The following is a 17,815-nucleotide window of genomic DNA, read 5'->3' on the forward strand; positions in this document are numbered from 1 at the left end:
AGGTTCTTGCTCCAAATACTCCCAAACTCTATTTACCATCTGATGTCTTAACACTGCTAATGTAAGTTTCATGAACTATTTCATTGAAATATTTTTATCTCCTTGACTAATAATGTTGAACATCTTGTGTTCTGTCATTTAGACTGCTTCTTTTGTAAAAAGTTTGTTCATGTCTTATAAGCGGTATACTGAATCTTTTCTTTTTGTTTTTTTTTTTTTTTGAGACAGTCTCACTCTGCCGCCCAGGCTGGAGTGCAAAGGCACGATCTTATACTGATTTTGTTTTAACAGTTACACAGTTACAAGCATTTAGTAAATCTACTTTATGGATTCTTTTCTTCCTTTTAAGAGATAAGCCTCACTATACTGAAGTGCAGTGGCCATTCACAGGTGCAATCATTGCACACTACAGCACTGAACTTTTGGGTTCAAGGGATCCTCCTGCCTTAGCCTCTAGAATAGCTGGGACTACAGGTGCATACCACTATGCCTGACTTACAGACATTCTTTAATGCCTAGACCGTTAGTGGTTTGGGGACTTTTTATGCTTCTTAAAAAAACTGATATATGTATATTAGTCATACATACTTCTGGGGTACATGTGCTATTTTGATACCTGTATACAATGTGTAATGATCACATCAGGGTAATGGGGATATCAATCACCTCAAAGATTTTTCTTTATTCTCTTCTATTTTTTTCTTTTTTATTCAAGTGATCACAATCTTTCTTCAATCTGTTAATGTGAATTTCCTTTACTAACTTTTCTAATGTACAATTCATGATCTTGAATGAACACAACTTGGTTATCTATTTTTTTAAAAACTGCTAAATTTGGTTTACTAAAATATTGTTTAGACTTTTTAAAAATTATTACTATTATTATTTTATTTTTTTGAGACACAGTCTCACTCTGTCGCCTGGGCTGGAGTGAAGTAGCGTGATCTCAGTTCAATGCAACTGCCTCCCAGGTTCAAGCGATTCTCGTGCCTCAACCTCCCAAGTAGCTGGGACTACAGGTGCCCACCACCATGCCCAGCTAATTTTGTATTTTTAGTAGAGATAGGATTTCACCACATTGGCCAGGCTGGTCTCGAACTCCTGATCTCAGGTTATCCACTTGGCTTGGCCTCACAAAGGGTTGGGATTACAGGCATGAGCCACCATGCCCAGCTATTTAGCCTTTTTATACCTAGGTAATGCCTGACTCTCATTCATATTCTCATGAATTCTAATTTCTTATGTATAGTTCAGGTACCAACGATAGGTTCTTCTCATAAGTATTCTCCCCCACCACTACCATTTCCACAAATATTTGACTTATTATTATTAGCTCTATTCACTGGAAATATTTGTGCATTCCTGAAATCAATCATTCTAATTATAAAGAGATATGTTAATAAAATATCTATATTTGAAATTATTATAGAGTTTGAAGATGTTTTAAATTGTCATAGCACTATCTGGACTTTCTTTACCACTCAATTTTGAAGTTATATACTTTTCTAGAAATCTGTCTTTATAAAAATGTTCAAATTTATTGCTCTAAAATTATATTTTAAAATTTCTGTATGATTAGTAACTATATCCCCTATTGCATTCCATGTAAAATATCTATTTTCTTTTTTGTTATCATAAGCTTAATTCTAGCCTTTTAAAAAATTAAGTCCTGATATGATTAAGTCATAAATTAAGTCCTCTATTACATGTTAGATGTAATTAATTAAATTCTGCTATTTATTTCCTTCCATATTTTTTATGGGGGTTTATATTGTTAATTCTTTTCCTAACTTCTTGAGATCAATGCTATAGCAGATTCTGTTATGTTGTTCAATCCTCATATTCCCCAGAAGAGAAGATTACGCATATTCACCACTGTCACCTGCCTTTTAAGAATATATATTCCAGGCCGGGCGTGGTGGCTCAAGTCTGTAATCCCAGCACTTTGGGAGGCCGAGATGGGCGGATCACGAGGTCAGGAGATCAAGACCATGCTGGCTAACATGGTAAAACCCCGTCTCTATTAAAAAATACAAAAAACTAGCCGGACGAGGTGGTGGGTGCCTGTAGTCCCAGCTATTTGGGAGGCTGAGGCAGGAGAATGGCGTAAACCAGGGAGGCGGAGCTTGCAGTGAGCTGAGATCTGGCCACTGCACTCTAGCCCGGGCGACAGAGCGAGACTCCCGTCTCAAAAAAATATATTTATATATATATACACATATATATATATATATATATATTCCAAAATTAGCCAGGTTTGGTGGTGCACGCCTGTAGTTCCAGCTACTTGGGAGGCTGAAGCACAAGAATTACTTGAGACCAGGAGGTGGAGGTTGCAGTGAGCTGAGATTCATGCCACTGCACTCCATCCTGGGTGAGACAGCAAAACTCTGTCACCACCCGCCCTAAAAAAAATATATATATATATACACACACACACACATACATATATATAAACACGCACATTTGTGTATATAGTGTGTGTGTGTATATATATTCCCCATCCAAGTACAAAGAAATGATAAATGTTCGAGGTGACATATATAAATTACCCTAATTTGATAATTACATATGGTATGCACGTATCAAAATATCACACATATCCCATAAATATATACAATTATTATGTGTCACTAAAAAATAAATTTCAAATGGAATGAAAAAATATATGTTCCCCAGCCTATAGGCTTGGCTATATAGTCAATGGAATACAAAAAACGCACAGAAAGCACATACAAGCAGCAACGTCAAATATAACTAAGATTTGGCTCTGCCTCTTGTTCTTCCCCTCTGCCACATGAATAAGCATGTATTTTATAAGAACTGCTGTTCTGGAATTAATCCCCAAATGAGAAGACAATTGGAGAAGAACCAAACGTACAGAGCTGCAATAGCTGACCCACAGCCAATGTCAGGTAACATGAATGAGAAGCTTTTGCTCTATCTTTGAGAATTGGGGGAGTTTTTTGTTTGTTTGTTTCTTTTTTATTTTGTTTTGAGATGGAGTCTCGCTCTGTCGCCCAAGTTGAAGTGCAGTGGCACAATCTCTGCTCACTGCAACCTGCTGGGGGAGTTTTTTTTAAATAAAGCCAAGATAATATTGGTAATTGGCCTATTAATTTCGAGAGTTTTCCCTAATATTTGCATTTAAGCCTATTGCCTTAGCTGCACCTTTTAACTTCAGTTATCATTCAATTCAAATTTTCTAATTTCTACTAATTTCTTCTTTGAATGCTGAGTTATTTAAAACCATACCGTTTTCAGGAATATGGGAATTTATTTCATTTAGTTTTATTATTATTAATCACTAGCTTGACCAGGTACAGTGTGGCATGCCTGTAATCCCAACACTTTGGGAGGCCAAGGCCATAGAATCTCTTGAGGCCAGGAGTTCAAGACCAGCCAGGCAACATAGTGAGACCTCATCTCTACAAAAGTATTTAAAAATTAACAAATAAAATCACCAGTTTAATTCCACTAATAATGTGCTTTGTGTAATATAAAAGCCTTGGAATTCACTTTATAAACCAGCGGAGGTCTAAGTACCATGTATATACTAAAAAAGAACATATGCTCTGCAGTTCTTAGGCAAAACGTTGTTTCTGAAATTACTTTTTATTGTCTGATTATGCCTTGTTTATATAGAGAGTAAATCACTCATTACAACAGTGGATTTGTTTTACCAATTTTTGTTTCATATATTTGAAGCTTTAATATTAAATACATTGAATTGGAGGTTATCTCCTCTGATAAACTTCACTTTTTATCATTATATGACACTTGCACACTAGTAATGCTTATCTCTAAGCCAACTTTGTAAGTCTATTCCATCTGCTATTAATATGCGTGTATGTTTTGGTTTTTGGTTTTTTGTTTTTTTTTTATATGGAGTCTAGCTGTGTCTCCCATACTGGAGTGCAATGGTGCGATCTCAGCTCACTGCAACCTCCACCTCCCGGGCTCAAGCAATTCTCCTACCTCAGCCTCCCGAGTAGCTGGGATTACAGGCATGCATCACCACACCCAGCTAATTTTTGTATTTTTAGGAGAGATGGGATTTCGCCATGTTGGCCAGGCTGGTCTCGAACTCCTGACCTCAGGTGATCCTCCCACCTCAGCCTCCCAGAGTGCTGGGATTACAGGTCTGAGCCTATGTGTATTAAGTTTTCTTTTGGTTATTTTTTTTTAATTTGGTATGTAGTTGGATTTTTAAAATAATTTTTAATTATGTTAAAAAACACATCACAAAATTTACCATCTTAACCATTTTAAAGTGTGCAATTCAGTAATGTTAAATATATTCACACTGCTGTGCAACAGATCTCCAAAACTTTCATCTAGCAAAAATAAAACCTTATACCCATTAAGCAACACTTTCCAGTTTCTCTCCTGCCCTCAGCTCCTGGCAACTACCTTCTTACTTTGTTTCTATAAACTTCACCACTTTAGTTAGGTATCTCCTATACGTGGAAACATACTTTGATTGAGTCTTTTTGTGACTGAAGCATAAAGTCCTCAAGGTTCATCCGTGTTGCAGCAAGATTTCCATCCTTTCTAAGGTGGAATAATAATCCATTGTATGTATATGCTACATTTTGCTTATCCATTCCTCCATTGAAAGACATTTGACTTACTTCCACCTCTTGGGTATTGTAAATAATGCTGCTCTGAACATGGACATGCAAATACCTCTTAGAGATCCTACCTTCATCCTTTTGGATATATGCCTAGAATTAATATTGCTAGATAACATGATATTTCTATCCTTAATTTTTTGAGAAACTGCCATTCTGTATTCCATAAGGGCTGCACCATTTTACACTCACACTGAGAGTTCACAAGGGTTCTAATTTTTCCAAATCCCTGTGAGCAATTGTTATTTTCTGTGTGGTTTTTTAAATGGTAAACATCCTAATCAGTGTGAGGTGATAATCCTGTGATTTTTTTTTATTTGCATTTCTATTCTGAGTAGTGATTTTGAGCATCTTTTCAAATGTTTGTTAGCTTTTTTTTTTTTTTTTTTTTTGAGATGAAGTCTCAGTCACCCAGGCTGGAGTGCAGTGGTGTGATCTCAGCTCACCACAACCCCCACCTCCAGGGTTCAAGCGATTCCCCTGCCTCAGCCTCCTGAATGGCTAGGATTACAGGCGTGCACCACCAACCCTAATTTTTTTGTATTTTCAGTAGAGATGGAGTTTCACCATGTTGGCCAGACTGGTCTTAAACTCCTGACCTCAAGTGATTGACCCACCTCGGCCTCCTAAAGTGCTGGGATTACAGGCGTGAGCCATTGCGCCCAGCCTTATTAGCCATTTTCATATCACCCTTAGAGAACTGTCTATACAAGTCTTCTGTCCATTTTTAAAATTAAGTTATATTTTTTGTTGATTTGTAGTTCTTTATATACTCAGGATACTAATCCCTTATCAGATATATAATTTGCAAATATTTTCTCCCATTCCATAGGTTGCCTACTGTTAACTGTGTCCTTTCATACACATACATTTTTAATTTTCAAGAATTCCATTTGTCTACTTTTGTTCTATAACATGTGATTTTAGTGTGATACCCAAGAAACCACTGCCAAATCCAAGATCATGAAGGGTTTCCCCTAAGGCCTTCTTCTAAATGTTCAATAATTTTAGGTAATATGTTTAAGTCTTTAATCCAGGTTAATTCACCTTCGTTTATGGTATACGGTAAAGATCTAACTTCCTTCCTTTACATATGGATACCCAATTTTCCCAATATCAATTGTTGAAGAGATTATCCTTTCTCCATTGAGTGGTCTTGATACACTTGTCAAAAAAATCATTTACCCGGACAGGTTCAGTAACTCACACCTGTAATCCCAATACTTTGCAAGGCCAAGGCGGAAGGATTGCTTAAGGCCAGGAGTTTGACACCAGGTATAATAAGACCCTGCCTCCACAAAAAAAAGCTGTTATAAAAAACAACAAATAAATGGAAAGTCATCTCATGTTCATGGATGACTTAATATTGTTAACATGTCAGTACTACCCAAAGTATCTGCAGCTTCAGTGCAATGCCTATGAAAATCCCAATGGCATTTTTTGCACAGTTAGAAAAATTCACCCAAAAAATTCACATGGAATCTCATGGGACCTTGAATAGCCAAAACATTCTTGAAAAAGAAGAGATTTGGAAGCTTTAGAGTTCCGGATTGTTACAGTAATCAAAACATTGTGGTACTGTCATGAAGACAGACATACAGACCAATTGAATAGACAGTCCAGAAATAAACCCTTATATATATGGTTAAATGATTTTTTTTTTCTTTGAGACGGAGTTTCACTTTTGTTGCCCAGGCTGGAGTGCAGTGGTGTGATCTCAGCTCAACGCAACCTCCGCCTCCCAGGTTCAAGCAATTCTCCTGCCTCAGCCTCTCGAGTAGCTGGGACTACAGGCCTGCACCGCCACGCCCGGCCATTGTTTGTATTTTTAGTAGAGATGGGGTTTCACCATGTTGGCCAGGCTGGTCTCAAACTCCTGACCTCAAGTAATCCACCTGTCTCAGCCTCCCAAAGTGCTAGGATTACAGGCGTGGGCCACCTTGCCCAACCCGATTTTTTTTTTATTAATTTTTTTAATGTGTAATTAACATATAGTATAATTCACTCGAGTATACAATTCAATTGTTTTTCATATATTCAGAGTTTCACAACCATTACCACAATCAACTACAGAACATTTTTATCACCTCCAAAAGAAGCCTGATAACCATTAACAGTCACTCCACATTTCCTCCTAGCCACTCACCAGTACTGGTCTGTAGCCTGTTAGGAACCATGGTGAGTGGTGGGCGGGCAAGCGAGTAAAGCTTCATCTCTATTTACAGCTGCTACCTATCACTCTCATTACTGCCTAAGCGCCACCGTCTGCCAGATCAGTGGCAGCATTAGATTCTCAGAGGAGCATGAATCCCTTTGTGAATTGCAGATGCGAGGAATCTAGATTGTGTGATCCTCATGAGAATCTAATGCTTGATGATCTGTCATTGTCTCCCATCACCCCCAGATGGGACTATCTAGTTGCAGAAAATAAGCTTACAGCTCCTGCTGATTCTACATTATGATAAGTTGCACAATTATTTCATTATATATTATAACATAATAACAGAAATAAAGTGCACAATAAATGTAATGTGCTTAAATCATTCCAAAACCATGCCCCCCAGTCCATGGAAAAATTGTCTTCCATAAAATTAGTCCCCGGTATCAAAAAGGTTGGGGACTGCTGCTCTATAAAATGTAGTCTTTTATGATGGCTCCTTTCACATACTGTCTTCATAATGCTTTCATATTGTATCATGTATTAGTCCTTCATTTCTCTTTCTCTGAAGCAGGTTAGAGAAAAAAGATCTTAAGACAAAAAATAAAAATTTAAAAATCGGCCAGGCACAGTGGCTCACCCCTGTAATCTCAGCACTAAGGAAGGCAGATCATTTGAGGTCAGGAGTTCAGGACCAGCCTGGCCAACATGGCAAAACTCTGTCTCTACTAAAAAATACAAAAATTAGCCAGGCGTGCCTGTAATCCCAGCTACTTGGGAGGCTGAGGCAGGAGAATCACTTGAACCCGAGAGGCAGAGATTGCAGTGAGCCAAGATCACACCACTGCACTCCAGCCTGGGCGACAGAGTGAGACTCTGTCTCAAAAAATAATAATAATAATCAAAAAAAATTAAGTACTTCATTTCCTTTGATTGCCAAACACTCTATTGTATGGATATACCACATTCATCCAAACATCAGTTAATAAAAATCTGAGTTCTGTTCATTTTTTGAAATGCTGAAATGAACATTCATGTACAAGAACATGACATCTATGTGCATAAATGTCTTTGTTTCTTTGGATTACATACATAAAAGTGGAATTGCTGGGTCACATAGTAACCCTATGTTCAGCCTTTTGAAAACTGCTAGACTGTATTCCAAAGCAGATGCACCATTTTACATTCCCACCAGTGTGGTATGAGGGTTCCAACTTCTCCCTATCCTCACACTTGGCAGTGTATCTGTCTTCTTTATTATAGTTATCCTGTTGGGCATAACATGGTATAATTACGATTTTATTTCAATTCCCCTGGTGGCTAATGATGTTAAGCAACTTTTCAAGTGTCTATTGGCCCCACGTATCTCTTCTTTGAAGAAATGTCTACTCAAATTCTTTGCCTATTTTAATTTATTTATTAGTTTTTAGAGACAAGGTCTTGCTTGATTGCTCAGGCTGGAGTGCAGTGGCATGATCACAGCTCACTGTAACCTCAAACTCCTGGGCTCACACGATCCTCCTGCCTCAGCCTATGGAGTAGCTGGGACTACAGGCACACACTACCACATCTGCCTAGTTTATATCTTTATTTTTTTTTAGAGACAGGGTCTCACTAAGTCACCCAGGCTGGCCTTGAGCTCCTGTTTGCCCTTTTTAAAATTAGGTTATTCATCTTATCGATTTGTAAGAGCTCTTTGTATATTACAAATATTTTTCAACACATACAGACGGGTAAAAACTTTTTTTAAAGAAAAATTTTTGGAAGAAAATAAGCTCTTTGCCCCTCCCTCCTTTAATTTGCAAATATTTTCTCCTAATCTATTATCTTTTTTTAGGTATTCTTAGAAGTTTTAGGTTCACAGGAAAACCAAGCAGAAAGTACAGAGTATACCATAGACCTGCTGCACCCAAACACATACAACCTCCCCCACTATCATCCTGCACTAGAGTGATACATTAGTTACAACAGATGAAAACACTTACAGTATTATCAAAATTGTCCTGTACATTTTCTATGGGTTTTGAGAAGTATACAATGGCATGTATCCATCATTAAAACATCATAGAAAATAGTAGCACTGCCCTAAAAAACCTGTGCTCTGTCCATTCATCTCTTCCAACCCTTGGCAATCACTGATCTTTTTACTGTTACTATAGTTTTGCCCTTTCCAGAATGCCACATAGTTGGAATCATACAGTATGTAGTCTTTTCAAATAGGCTTTTTTCACCCAATATAAACTAAGTCTTGGTATGAATCCATGTCTTTTCACAGCTTGATAGCTCATTCATTTTTGAGCTCTGAGTAAGTCCACTGTAGGAATGTACCACAGCTTGTTTATCCATCCACCTACTGAAAGACACCTTGGTGTTTTCCAAGTTTTGACAATTTATGGATAAAGCTGCTATAAACATCCATGTTCAGGTTATTGTGTGGCTATACATTTCAACTCATTTGAGTAAATTTGCTAGATCCTTTGGTAAGAGTATGTTTAGTTCAGTTTTGTATAAAATTATCAAACTACCTTCCAAAGAGGCTGTACTGTTTTGCATTGCCACCAGGAGTGAATGAGATTTCCTAATGCTCCACATCCCTGCAAGCATTTGGTGTTATTGTTTTGGATTTTGGTGCTCCTAATGAGTCTACAGTAGCATCCCATTGTTGTTTTTACTTGCAGCTCCCTAATATTTGATATCGAGCATCTTTTCATATGCATTTGCTGTTTATCTTCTTTGGTGAAGTGTCAGCTCAGTTCTTTCAATAGTTTTTTCTTTTTTTCTTCAATGAACTGATCAACCATTTTTTCGTGAACCATTTTTAAATTGGGTTCTGTTTTCTCAGTTTTAATAGTTATTTGTATATTTTGGATAATAGCCCTCTATCAGATTTGTCATTTGCAAATATTTTCTAGCAGTCAATGGCTTCTCTCCTTTTCTTAAAAAAATTTTTTTGTAGAGACAGTCTTACTATGTTGCCCAGGCTGGTCTCAAACTCCTGGTCTCAAGCAATCCTCCCACTTCAGCCTCCCAAAGTACTGAGACTATAGGCATGAGCCACTCACTGCACCTGGCCTTCCTCATTCTCTTGACAGTATCTTTCACTGGGCAGAAGTTTTTAATTTTGAAGAATTTTAGCTTATTTCTTTCATGGATTGTTTTGGTGTTGTATCTAAAAAGTCATAAGCCCAAGGTCATCTAGATTTTCTCTTAGATCATCTTCTAGGACTTTTACGGTTTTGTCTTTTACATTTTGGACTACGGTCCTTCCACTTTCTCCCCCCTTTCTGAAGGGTGAAGATTCATTTTTTTTCACATGAATGCTCAGCTCTTCTAGCACTATTTGTTGAAAAGACTTTTCTCTATTGTATTGCCTTTGCTCCTTTGTCAAACATCAGTTGACTGCATCTGTGTGGGTCTATTTCTGCACTTTTCCATTCTGTTCTATTGATTTAGTTGTCTATTCTTTCACCAATACTGTATTGTCTTCATTACTGTAGCTTTACAGTAAATCTTGAAGTCAGGTAGTATCAGTCTTCCAATTTTCAATGTTGTATTAGCTATTCTGGGTTTTTTAGGTGTTTTTTTGCCTCTGGAGATATCCACAAAATCATTTGCTGAGATTTTGATTGGGTATACTATATGCATCTCAATTTAACAAGACCATAAACTGCACAGAATCTATAGTTATGTTGGAAAGAATTGACACGACATTATTGAGTCTTCCTATCTACAATATGAACATGGAATATTTCTCAATTTAGCTATTCCTTTTTTTTTTTTTTTTTTTTTTTCAGAGACGGAGTCTTGCTCTGTGGCCAAGGCTGGAGTGTGTGACCTCGGCTCACTGCACCCTCCGCCTTCTGGGTTCAATCAGTTCTCCTGCCTCAGCCTCTCGAGTAGCTGGGACTATAGGCACGCGCCACCACACCTCGCTTTTTTTTCTTTTTTTTTTTTTTTTTTGAGACGGAGTCTCGCTCTGTCACCCAGGCTGGAGTGCAGTGCAATGGTGCGATCTTGGCTCACTGCAAGCCCCGCCTCCCAGGTTCACGCGATTCTCCTGCCTCAGCCTCCCGAGTAGCTGGGACTACAGGCGCCACAACCACGCCCAGCTAGTTTTTTTGTATTTTAGTAGAGACGGGGTTTTACCGTGTTAGCCAGGGTGGTCTCAATCTCCTGACCTCGTGATCCGCCTGCCCGCCTCGGCCTCCCAGTGCTGGGATTACAGGCGTGAACCACCGCACCTGGCCCCTTTCTTTCTTTCATCAGGGTTTTGTAGTAATCCTCATATAGATCCTGTACATATTTTGTCAGATTTATAACTATTTCATGTATTAGGGTGCAAATGTAAATTGTATTGTGGTTTTTTGTACAAATAGCCCCAGGCTTATGATAGTTTGACTTACAATTTTGCCTTTACAATGTTGTGAAAGCAAGAGGCACTTAGAAGAAGAAACTGTACTTCAAATTTTTTAATTCTCCCAGGCCAGCAATATGTGGTATACTTTCTTGCAATGCAGGGCAGCAGCAGTGAGCCATTCTGTTTTTCACTTTCAGTATAGTAATCAATACATTATATAAGATATTAATACTTTATTATAAAATATGCCTTGTGTTTAAATGATTTTGCCCAACTAAGGCTAACATAAGTGCTCTGAGCAGGTTTAAGGTAGACTAGGCTAAGCTATGATGTGTGGTAGGTTAGGTGTACTAAATACATTTCAGTTTAACAGTATATTTTCAATTTATGATGAGTTTATAAGGATGTAACCCCAACATAATTTGAGGAACATCTGTACTGGCTTTTCACTCTCTGTATGGAATCCTTTGAGATTCAAAATTTTTAAATTTTGATGGTGTCCAACTTACCCGTTTTTATCATTTGTCGTTTGTGCTATTAGTATCATATGAAAAACCACTGTCAGATCCAAGGTCATGAAGATTTTACACATCTTATCCTAAGAGTTTTATCCTTTTTCCTCTTAAATTTATGAATTTAATTCATTTCAAGTTAATTTTGATATGTGATGTAAGATAAGGAGGGACCCAACTTCCTTCTTTTGTATGTAGGTATCAAGTTGACAGAGTCCCGGTTGTTGAAACAACTATTCTTTCCATACTGAATGGTCTAGGCACATTTGTTGAAAAGTTAGTTGAAAATAGACATGTTTATTTCTGGGCTCTCAATTTTATTCCATTGATCTATATGTTCATCCTTATGATAGTACCACTATCTTGATTACTGCAGCTTTGTAGTAAGTTTTGAAATCGTAAAATGAGTCCTTCAATTTTGTTTTTGTTTTTTGTTTTGAGACAGAATTTTCACTCTTGTTGCCCAGGATGGAGTGCAATGGCGCAATTTCGGCTCACTGCAACCTCCACCTCCCAGGTTCAAGCAATTCCCCTGTCTCAGCCTCCCAAGTAGCTGGGATTATAGGCATGCACCACCATGCCCGGCTGATTTTGTAATTTTAGTAGAGACAGGGTTTCACCATGTTGGTCAGGCTGGTCTCCAACTCCTGACCTCAGGTAATCCACCCACCTCGGCCTCCTGAAGTGCTGGGATTACAGACGTGAGCCACCGCACCCGGCCATAATTTTGTTATTTTTTAAGAGTGTTTTGACTACTATGGATTCCTGAAATTTCCATATGAACTTAGTTCACCTTGTTAATTAAATGGGTATCCTTCAAACTGCAATTTGCAAACTTTAATAACTTTAATCAGTACCTTTTTTCCAGATATGAAGTTACATTTAAATACTAGATTCATTTGCTGCTCTCTCTCCCAGTTTGTGTTAATGTTATAGTAAATCTATCAGACATCATAATTGCTTTATACAGTTAATATTCACTTAGGTTTATTCATGTATTTCTTACTTGTTTTGCTCTGCAGTCCTTTCTGTGTTTCTGACATGTAAAATCACTTTTATTCTACCCTTTGGGACTTTCTTTCATGAGGCTCTGCTGGTGGCAATTTCTCATATTCTACACTCTTACTGAAAGATATTTTTGCAAGGCCTACAACTATAAGTTGATAGTTATTTTCCCTTGCAAATTAAAGCTATCATTCTATTGTCTATTGGCTATCACTGTTGGGAAACTAGCTATCAGCTGTCTAATGATTCTTCTTTCTTGAAAGTAATCTGTCTTGGGCCGGGCGCGGTGGCTCACGCCTGTAATCCCAGCACTTTGGGAGGCCGAGACTGGCGTATCATGAGGTCAGGAGATCGAGACCATCCTGGCTAACATGGTGAAACCCCATCTCTACTAAAAATACAAAAAATTAGCCGGGCGTGGTGGTGGGCGCCTGTAGTCCCAGCTACACGGGAGGCTGAGGCAGAAGAATGGCATGAACCCGGGAGGCAGAGTTTGCAGTGAGCCAAGATCGCACCACTGTACTCTAGCCTAGGCAACAGAGCAAGACTCCGTCTCAAAAAAAATAAAGAAGAAAGTAATCTGTCTTTTTTTTCTGGCTAAACTCTGACACCTCTCCTTAGTTCTGCAGAGGTCCTAATTGCCTCTTATAATAATGACTTGGCCCCATTCTCTCTATCCTTTCACTCTGGAACTCTGACTAAATGTGTATTTTACACCTTCTCCATTATCCTATATTCCAAGTTTCTTGCTTACCTTTTTTAAAAAAAATAAAAATAAAAAGCTTTATAACAAAATCTACTAGATGTTAAATTACAAAATTTGATTTAAAACTTATCAACTGATAGGAAAGACTGTGTAGAAAATCATTCTGTACCCTCTTTTCATATATTCTATTTCTTTGCTACTCTGGAAATTTCTGAATAAATTCTTGTGAACAGTCTTCCAGATGACTAATTCTCCAATTCTGTCTAATCTGTTGTTAGTCCCTTCAATTGATTTAGCTCTTAATTTTAATCATAATTGTTTTTATTTCCAGAAGTTCTATGGTTATTCTTTAGGATTTCTTCTTTTCTACACATATTTTTATTTCCTTAAACATAGTAAGCCTAGCTACTATGTTTAATAATCTGACTATCTAAACTATTTTAAGGGGCCAGTCATGGTGGCTCACACCTGTAATCCCAGCACTTTGGGAAGCTGAGGTAAGCAGATCACTTGAGGTCAGGAGTTCGACACCAACCTGGCCAAAATGGTGAAACCCTGTCTCTACAAAAAATATAAAAATTTAGCTGGATGTGATGGCACACACCTGTAATCCCAGCTAGTTGGGAGGTTGAGGCAGGAGAATCACTTGAACCTAGCAGGCAGAGGTTGCAGTGAGCTAAGATGGTGTCACTGCACTCCAGCCTGGGCGATGGAGCGAGACTCCATTTAAAAAAAAAACTATTTTAAGGTATGTTTCTGCTGCCTGTTACTTTCTGCTCATTCTCACATGCAAGATCTCACTTTCTTGTTAGATTATTCACTTTATGTGCTGCTAACTTTCCTTGCAATATAATGTGAATAAAGGAGGTCTAGAATAAAGGTGAATATTTTCACACACACAAAAATATCTTTATTTTCATATGCTAGGTGTCTGGGAAACAAAAAGACCGCAATCACATTAAATTTACAACTAGTGCTTCCTTTAGTCACCCACAGAGTATGAACTTGGGTTTCATGAATACAACTTCTAGCCCAATTTTTTCCTCCCTATTCTGCTCAGCACAACCAGAAAACATTCTTTTTTTTTTTTTTTTTTTTTTTTTGAGACAGAGTCTTGTTCTGTCACCAGGCTGGAATGCATTGACGTGATCTCTGCTCACCGCAACCTCTGCCTCCCGGGTTCAAGTGATTCTCCTGTCTTCAGCCTCCCGAGTAGCTGGGACTACCGGCACGCGCCACCATGCCCAGCTAATTTTTGTATTTTTAGTAGAGGTGGGGTTTCACCATATTGGCCAGGGTGATCTCGATCTCCTGACCTTGTGATCCACCCACATCGGCTTCCCAAAGTGCTGAGATTACAGGTGTGAGTCACTGCGCCAGTCAGAAAAATATTCTTTATAGAGTCCCTTAGGGGAGTAGGTAGGAAGCAAGTTTAGTTCTTTCACTGTAAGTGTATTCTTTAGGGTACCTTTTTTTCCCATAGATTTTTGGGGAACAGGTGGTATTTGGTTACATGAGTAAGTTCTTCAGTGGTGATCTGTGAGATCTTGGTGCACTTTTGGGTACCAATTAAATGGGAAAAGGAATCCTATGGGAATCCACAATTTTGGCTGGTCCCTGAGTTTATGGTTTTTACCCCTGTTTGGGTAGCTTCTACAAAGGGTCCTAAGGGTAAAAGTAAGTTTCAGTACTTCACTTCTGTATAGTTTTATCCTGATAATAATGTACCTAACATATCTTCAAATATTTTAAGCAGATATTTTCTTACCTATAAGCCTATTCATTTTAGTAGTCTTCAGCAGTAAATATATGCCAAAAACAGAATAAAGCCTTTACTCACTCTTTGGTCCAGTTCAACATAGCTTCTGGATCCACTAAAACTCTTATTGCAGAGGTCGAAAATCAGTACTAAACTGCCCTATCAATTTGGCATACTTTTCATTCCTATCTAATTCAACCTGTAAAGTTGCTGACACACCTGATTATTCTCTTAGGGCCAGATTTTGACTTTCACAACAACACACTTTCCTACACAACGGCTATATAATCATTCCTCAAGGCTCAGATGAGATGGGTCTTCTCAATTCTGTATTTCCTCTGCCACCTGTTTGTCTTAGCCTACCAATTCATCTTCTATATGGATAGCCTCTTAACTGGATTTCTTCTGCCCATTTTTGTCCCTGTACAATCCATTCTGTGCCAAAACAACCAGAGTGATCTATTAAAAATAAAAATTAGATGTTACACTGCCTTTGCAAAACCTAAAGTACTGCATTTGAACTTTAGATAAATTCCACATTATTTAACATGGCGCATAAATGATATGACTCCTGCCTATTCATCTATAATTAACCTTTTATATAATACCGTAGACAAATTGACCTTTTTTCCATTTCCTCAAATACGCCAAATTCTTTCCTGCCACATATCCTTGACATTTACTGCTCCCTCTTCCTGGAATACCGTTTCCCTACTCTTTGCTTGGTTATATGTCCTACTTCCACTTCAGATTTCACTATTACTGACTTTCTCAGAGGCCTTCCCTGACTACTCAAAGAAACAGCATCCTATTTTTTTCTTTTAGAATATGTATTATAATTTGTGATTAAGTACTTCTTGTGGGTTTATGTCTGTTCCCCCAATTATCTGTAGGTTCTAGGTGTGTAGAAACCCTATTTGTTATCTTCTCACTCTGTGCCCAGTTTCTAGCAGTGCCTGGCACATAGTAAGCATTCAATGAGCATATGTTAAATGACTGATTTCTCTCCCTTTAAGCAGACCCACAGGAAAAGTATAAGTCTAATGAGGAACTACATGTAGACCACAGAATCAGAACCAAAGAGAATGAGTTAAATGACAGGAATGTAAGAATCAAGTCAAAGTAAGATATATTTGCAATTATAATGGTTAAAGTTATATAGCCAAGATTACTTTCTGTTAATATTTAATGAATAAGATCAGCACATGCCTCAAGAACTCAACATATGGCTTTTAATTATTGTTGTCTATAATTTAAGGAAATAATCACCTACAAATGGCATGTTTCTCAAGTTGGCTTACAAATTTGTTACTAGGGGCTTGGAAGACTGAAAACATTTTCCCACAGAACCAATATTACACACAATGGTTGGGTTCCTTTGGTTAGTGCATAATGTTTACTCCATAATTTATTTACCCACTTTAACAAACATGAATTGAATATTTATTTGTGCCAGAAACCATTCTAGCACTAGAGATACAATAGTAATGAACAAAATAGACAAAAAATCCTATTGTCATTGGTATTACATCCATGGTTTTTCTCCAAGAGAATAAAAGTAAGTAAAATATATAGAATTATAGATAATGATATATGCTATGGTGAAAAACAAAGCTGGGTAAAGGGATCGAGAATGGGGGAAGAATAATTTTAACTGATTATTAGTAGAATGTACTAGAATCTCTGTTCTAAAAGGATTTAAGATAGGTATTACTTACAGAAACTAAGTATTACAAATAAAATAGCAATGCTTACACTAGGAAAGACTTTCAATTGAGAAGCATTATAAAAACACACTTCCTTTCCCATAGCAGTAGGATAGGCAGAGAACTACTCAGGCTCTAAGTCACATAACAAGCTATCATAGCCTGAGGCAGATTCTCCAAGAAGGCAGTGGTTACAGAAGGCTAAAAGCAGTACTGGGGATTCCAGGAAGAAAAGAAATGAGGAGCCAAGAAGGCTAGGACACTTCTTGCTGATGATATGAAGCCCCATCAAAAGGCAGTCCCCTCTACCCAGCCACTAGTTGGCTAGCTTTTCTTCCTACAACTTTAACTATTTCCAACCAAGATCAGTTTCCTATTTGGCATATAATGTTTCCCTTATTATACCCTATCCTGAAAACAAATATTTAACTATTGGGACTTTTCTGATAAACTTAATGGCAGAAAAAGATCCCTTTTTATCCCCATATCTGTGCCATTATAATTCATATTGAAGGAATGCAGATACCTAGTAAACTATTCTGGTTCTCTATTTTACCTTAATAACTAGGATAGAGACCAGGATCTGAGATGAAATGCAAGAAGATAAAACAAATTAGAACAAGGTTGTAAAAAGTAACCCTAGCACCACAGTAATGACTAGACCAAGAGAGATAATCATCCAGTTTAGTCATTTATAGTTTGTCCACAACCATTTCCACTATCTTAGATCATTCACCATAGACTAAGTGGGGAAAACAGAAAGGGGGAAGAAGAGTGCTCTCTAAAGCCACTGGCTCATACAGCTGTGGTGATAGCCAGGTAAGTAATGAGTATATAAATCAAGCCTGTCCCCACAGTAAGTTGTTTTTATTCTTTCATATGAGAAAGGGCGTTCTTAGTATTTTCACCTAAAAAAAAAAAAAAAAAAAGCAAGGGTTTAAGTCAGTGAGTGCTAATTTTCTTTTGTAATTACAGTAT

The 17,815-nt window shown here is 37.7% G+C and overlaps 1 protein-coding gene across 8 annotated transcripts in view; it reads right to left on the reverse strand.

Annotated features, from left to right (window-relative positions):
* Positions 1 to 17,815, reverse strand: part of LOC105486414 (La ribonucleoprotein 1B) — a 151,921-nt gene that overhangs the window by 74,383 nt on the left and 59,723 nt on the right. The window contains exon 12 of one of the 8 annotated variants that reach the window (XM_071093049.1): positions 193 to 17,745. The exons of the other annotated variants lie outside the window; for them this stretch is intronic. Coding sequence (XP_070949150.1) covers positions 17,713 to 17,745 — 33 coding nt within the window. The 3' untranslated portion in view covers positions 193 to 17,712. Of the gene's footprint in view, positions 1 to 192; positions 17,746 to 17,815 lie in introns of those variants that run through there. 8 annotated transcript variants of the gene reach the window in all.

Source organism: Macaca nemestrina, chromosome 3 (genome assembly GCF_043159975.1).
Source record: "Macaca nemestrina isolate mMacNem1 chromosome 3, mMacNem.hap1, whole genome shotgun sequence".
Classification (NCBI taxonomy): domain Eukaryota; kingdom Metazoa; phylum Chordata; class Mammalia; order Primates; family Cercopithecidae; genus Macaca; species Macaca nemestrina.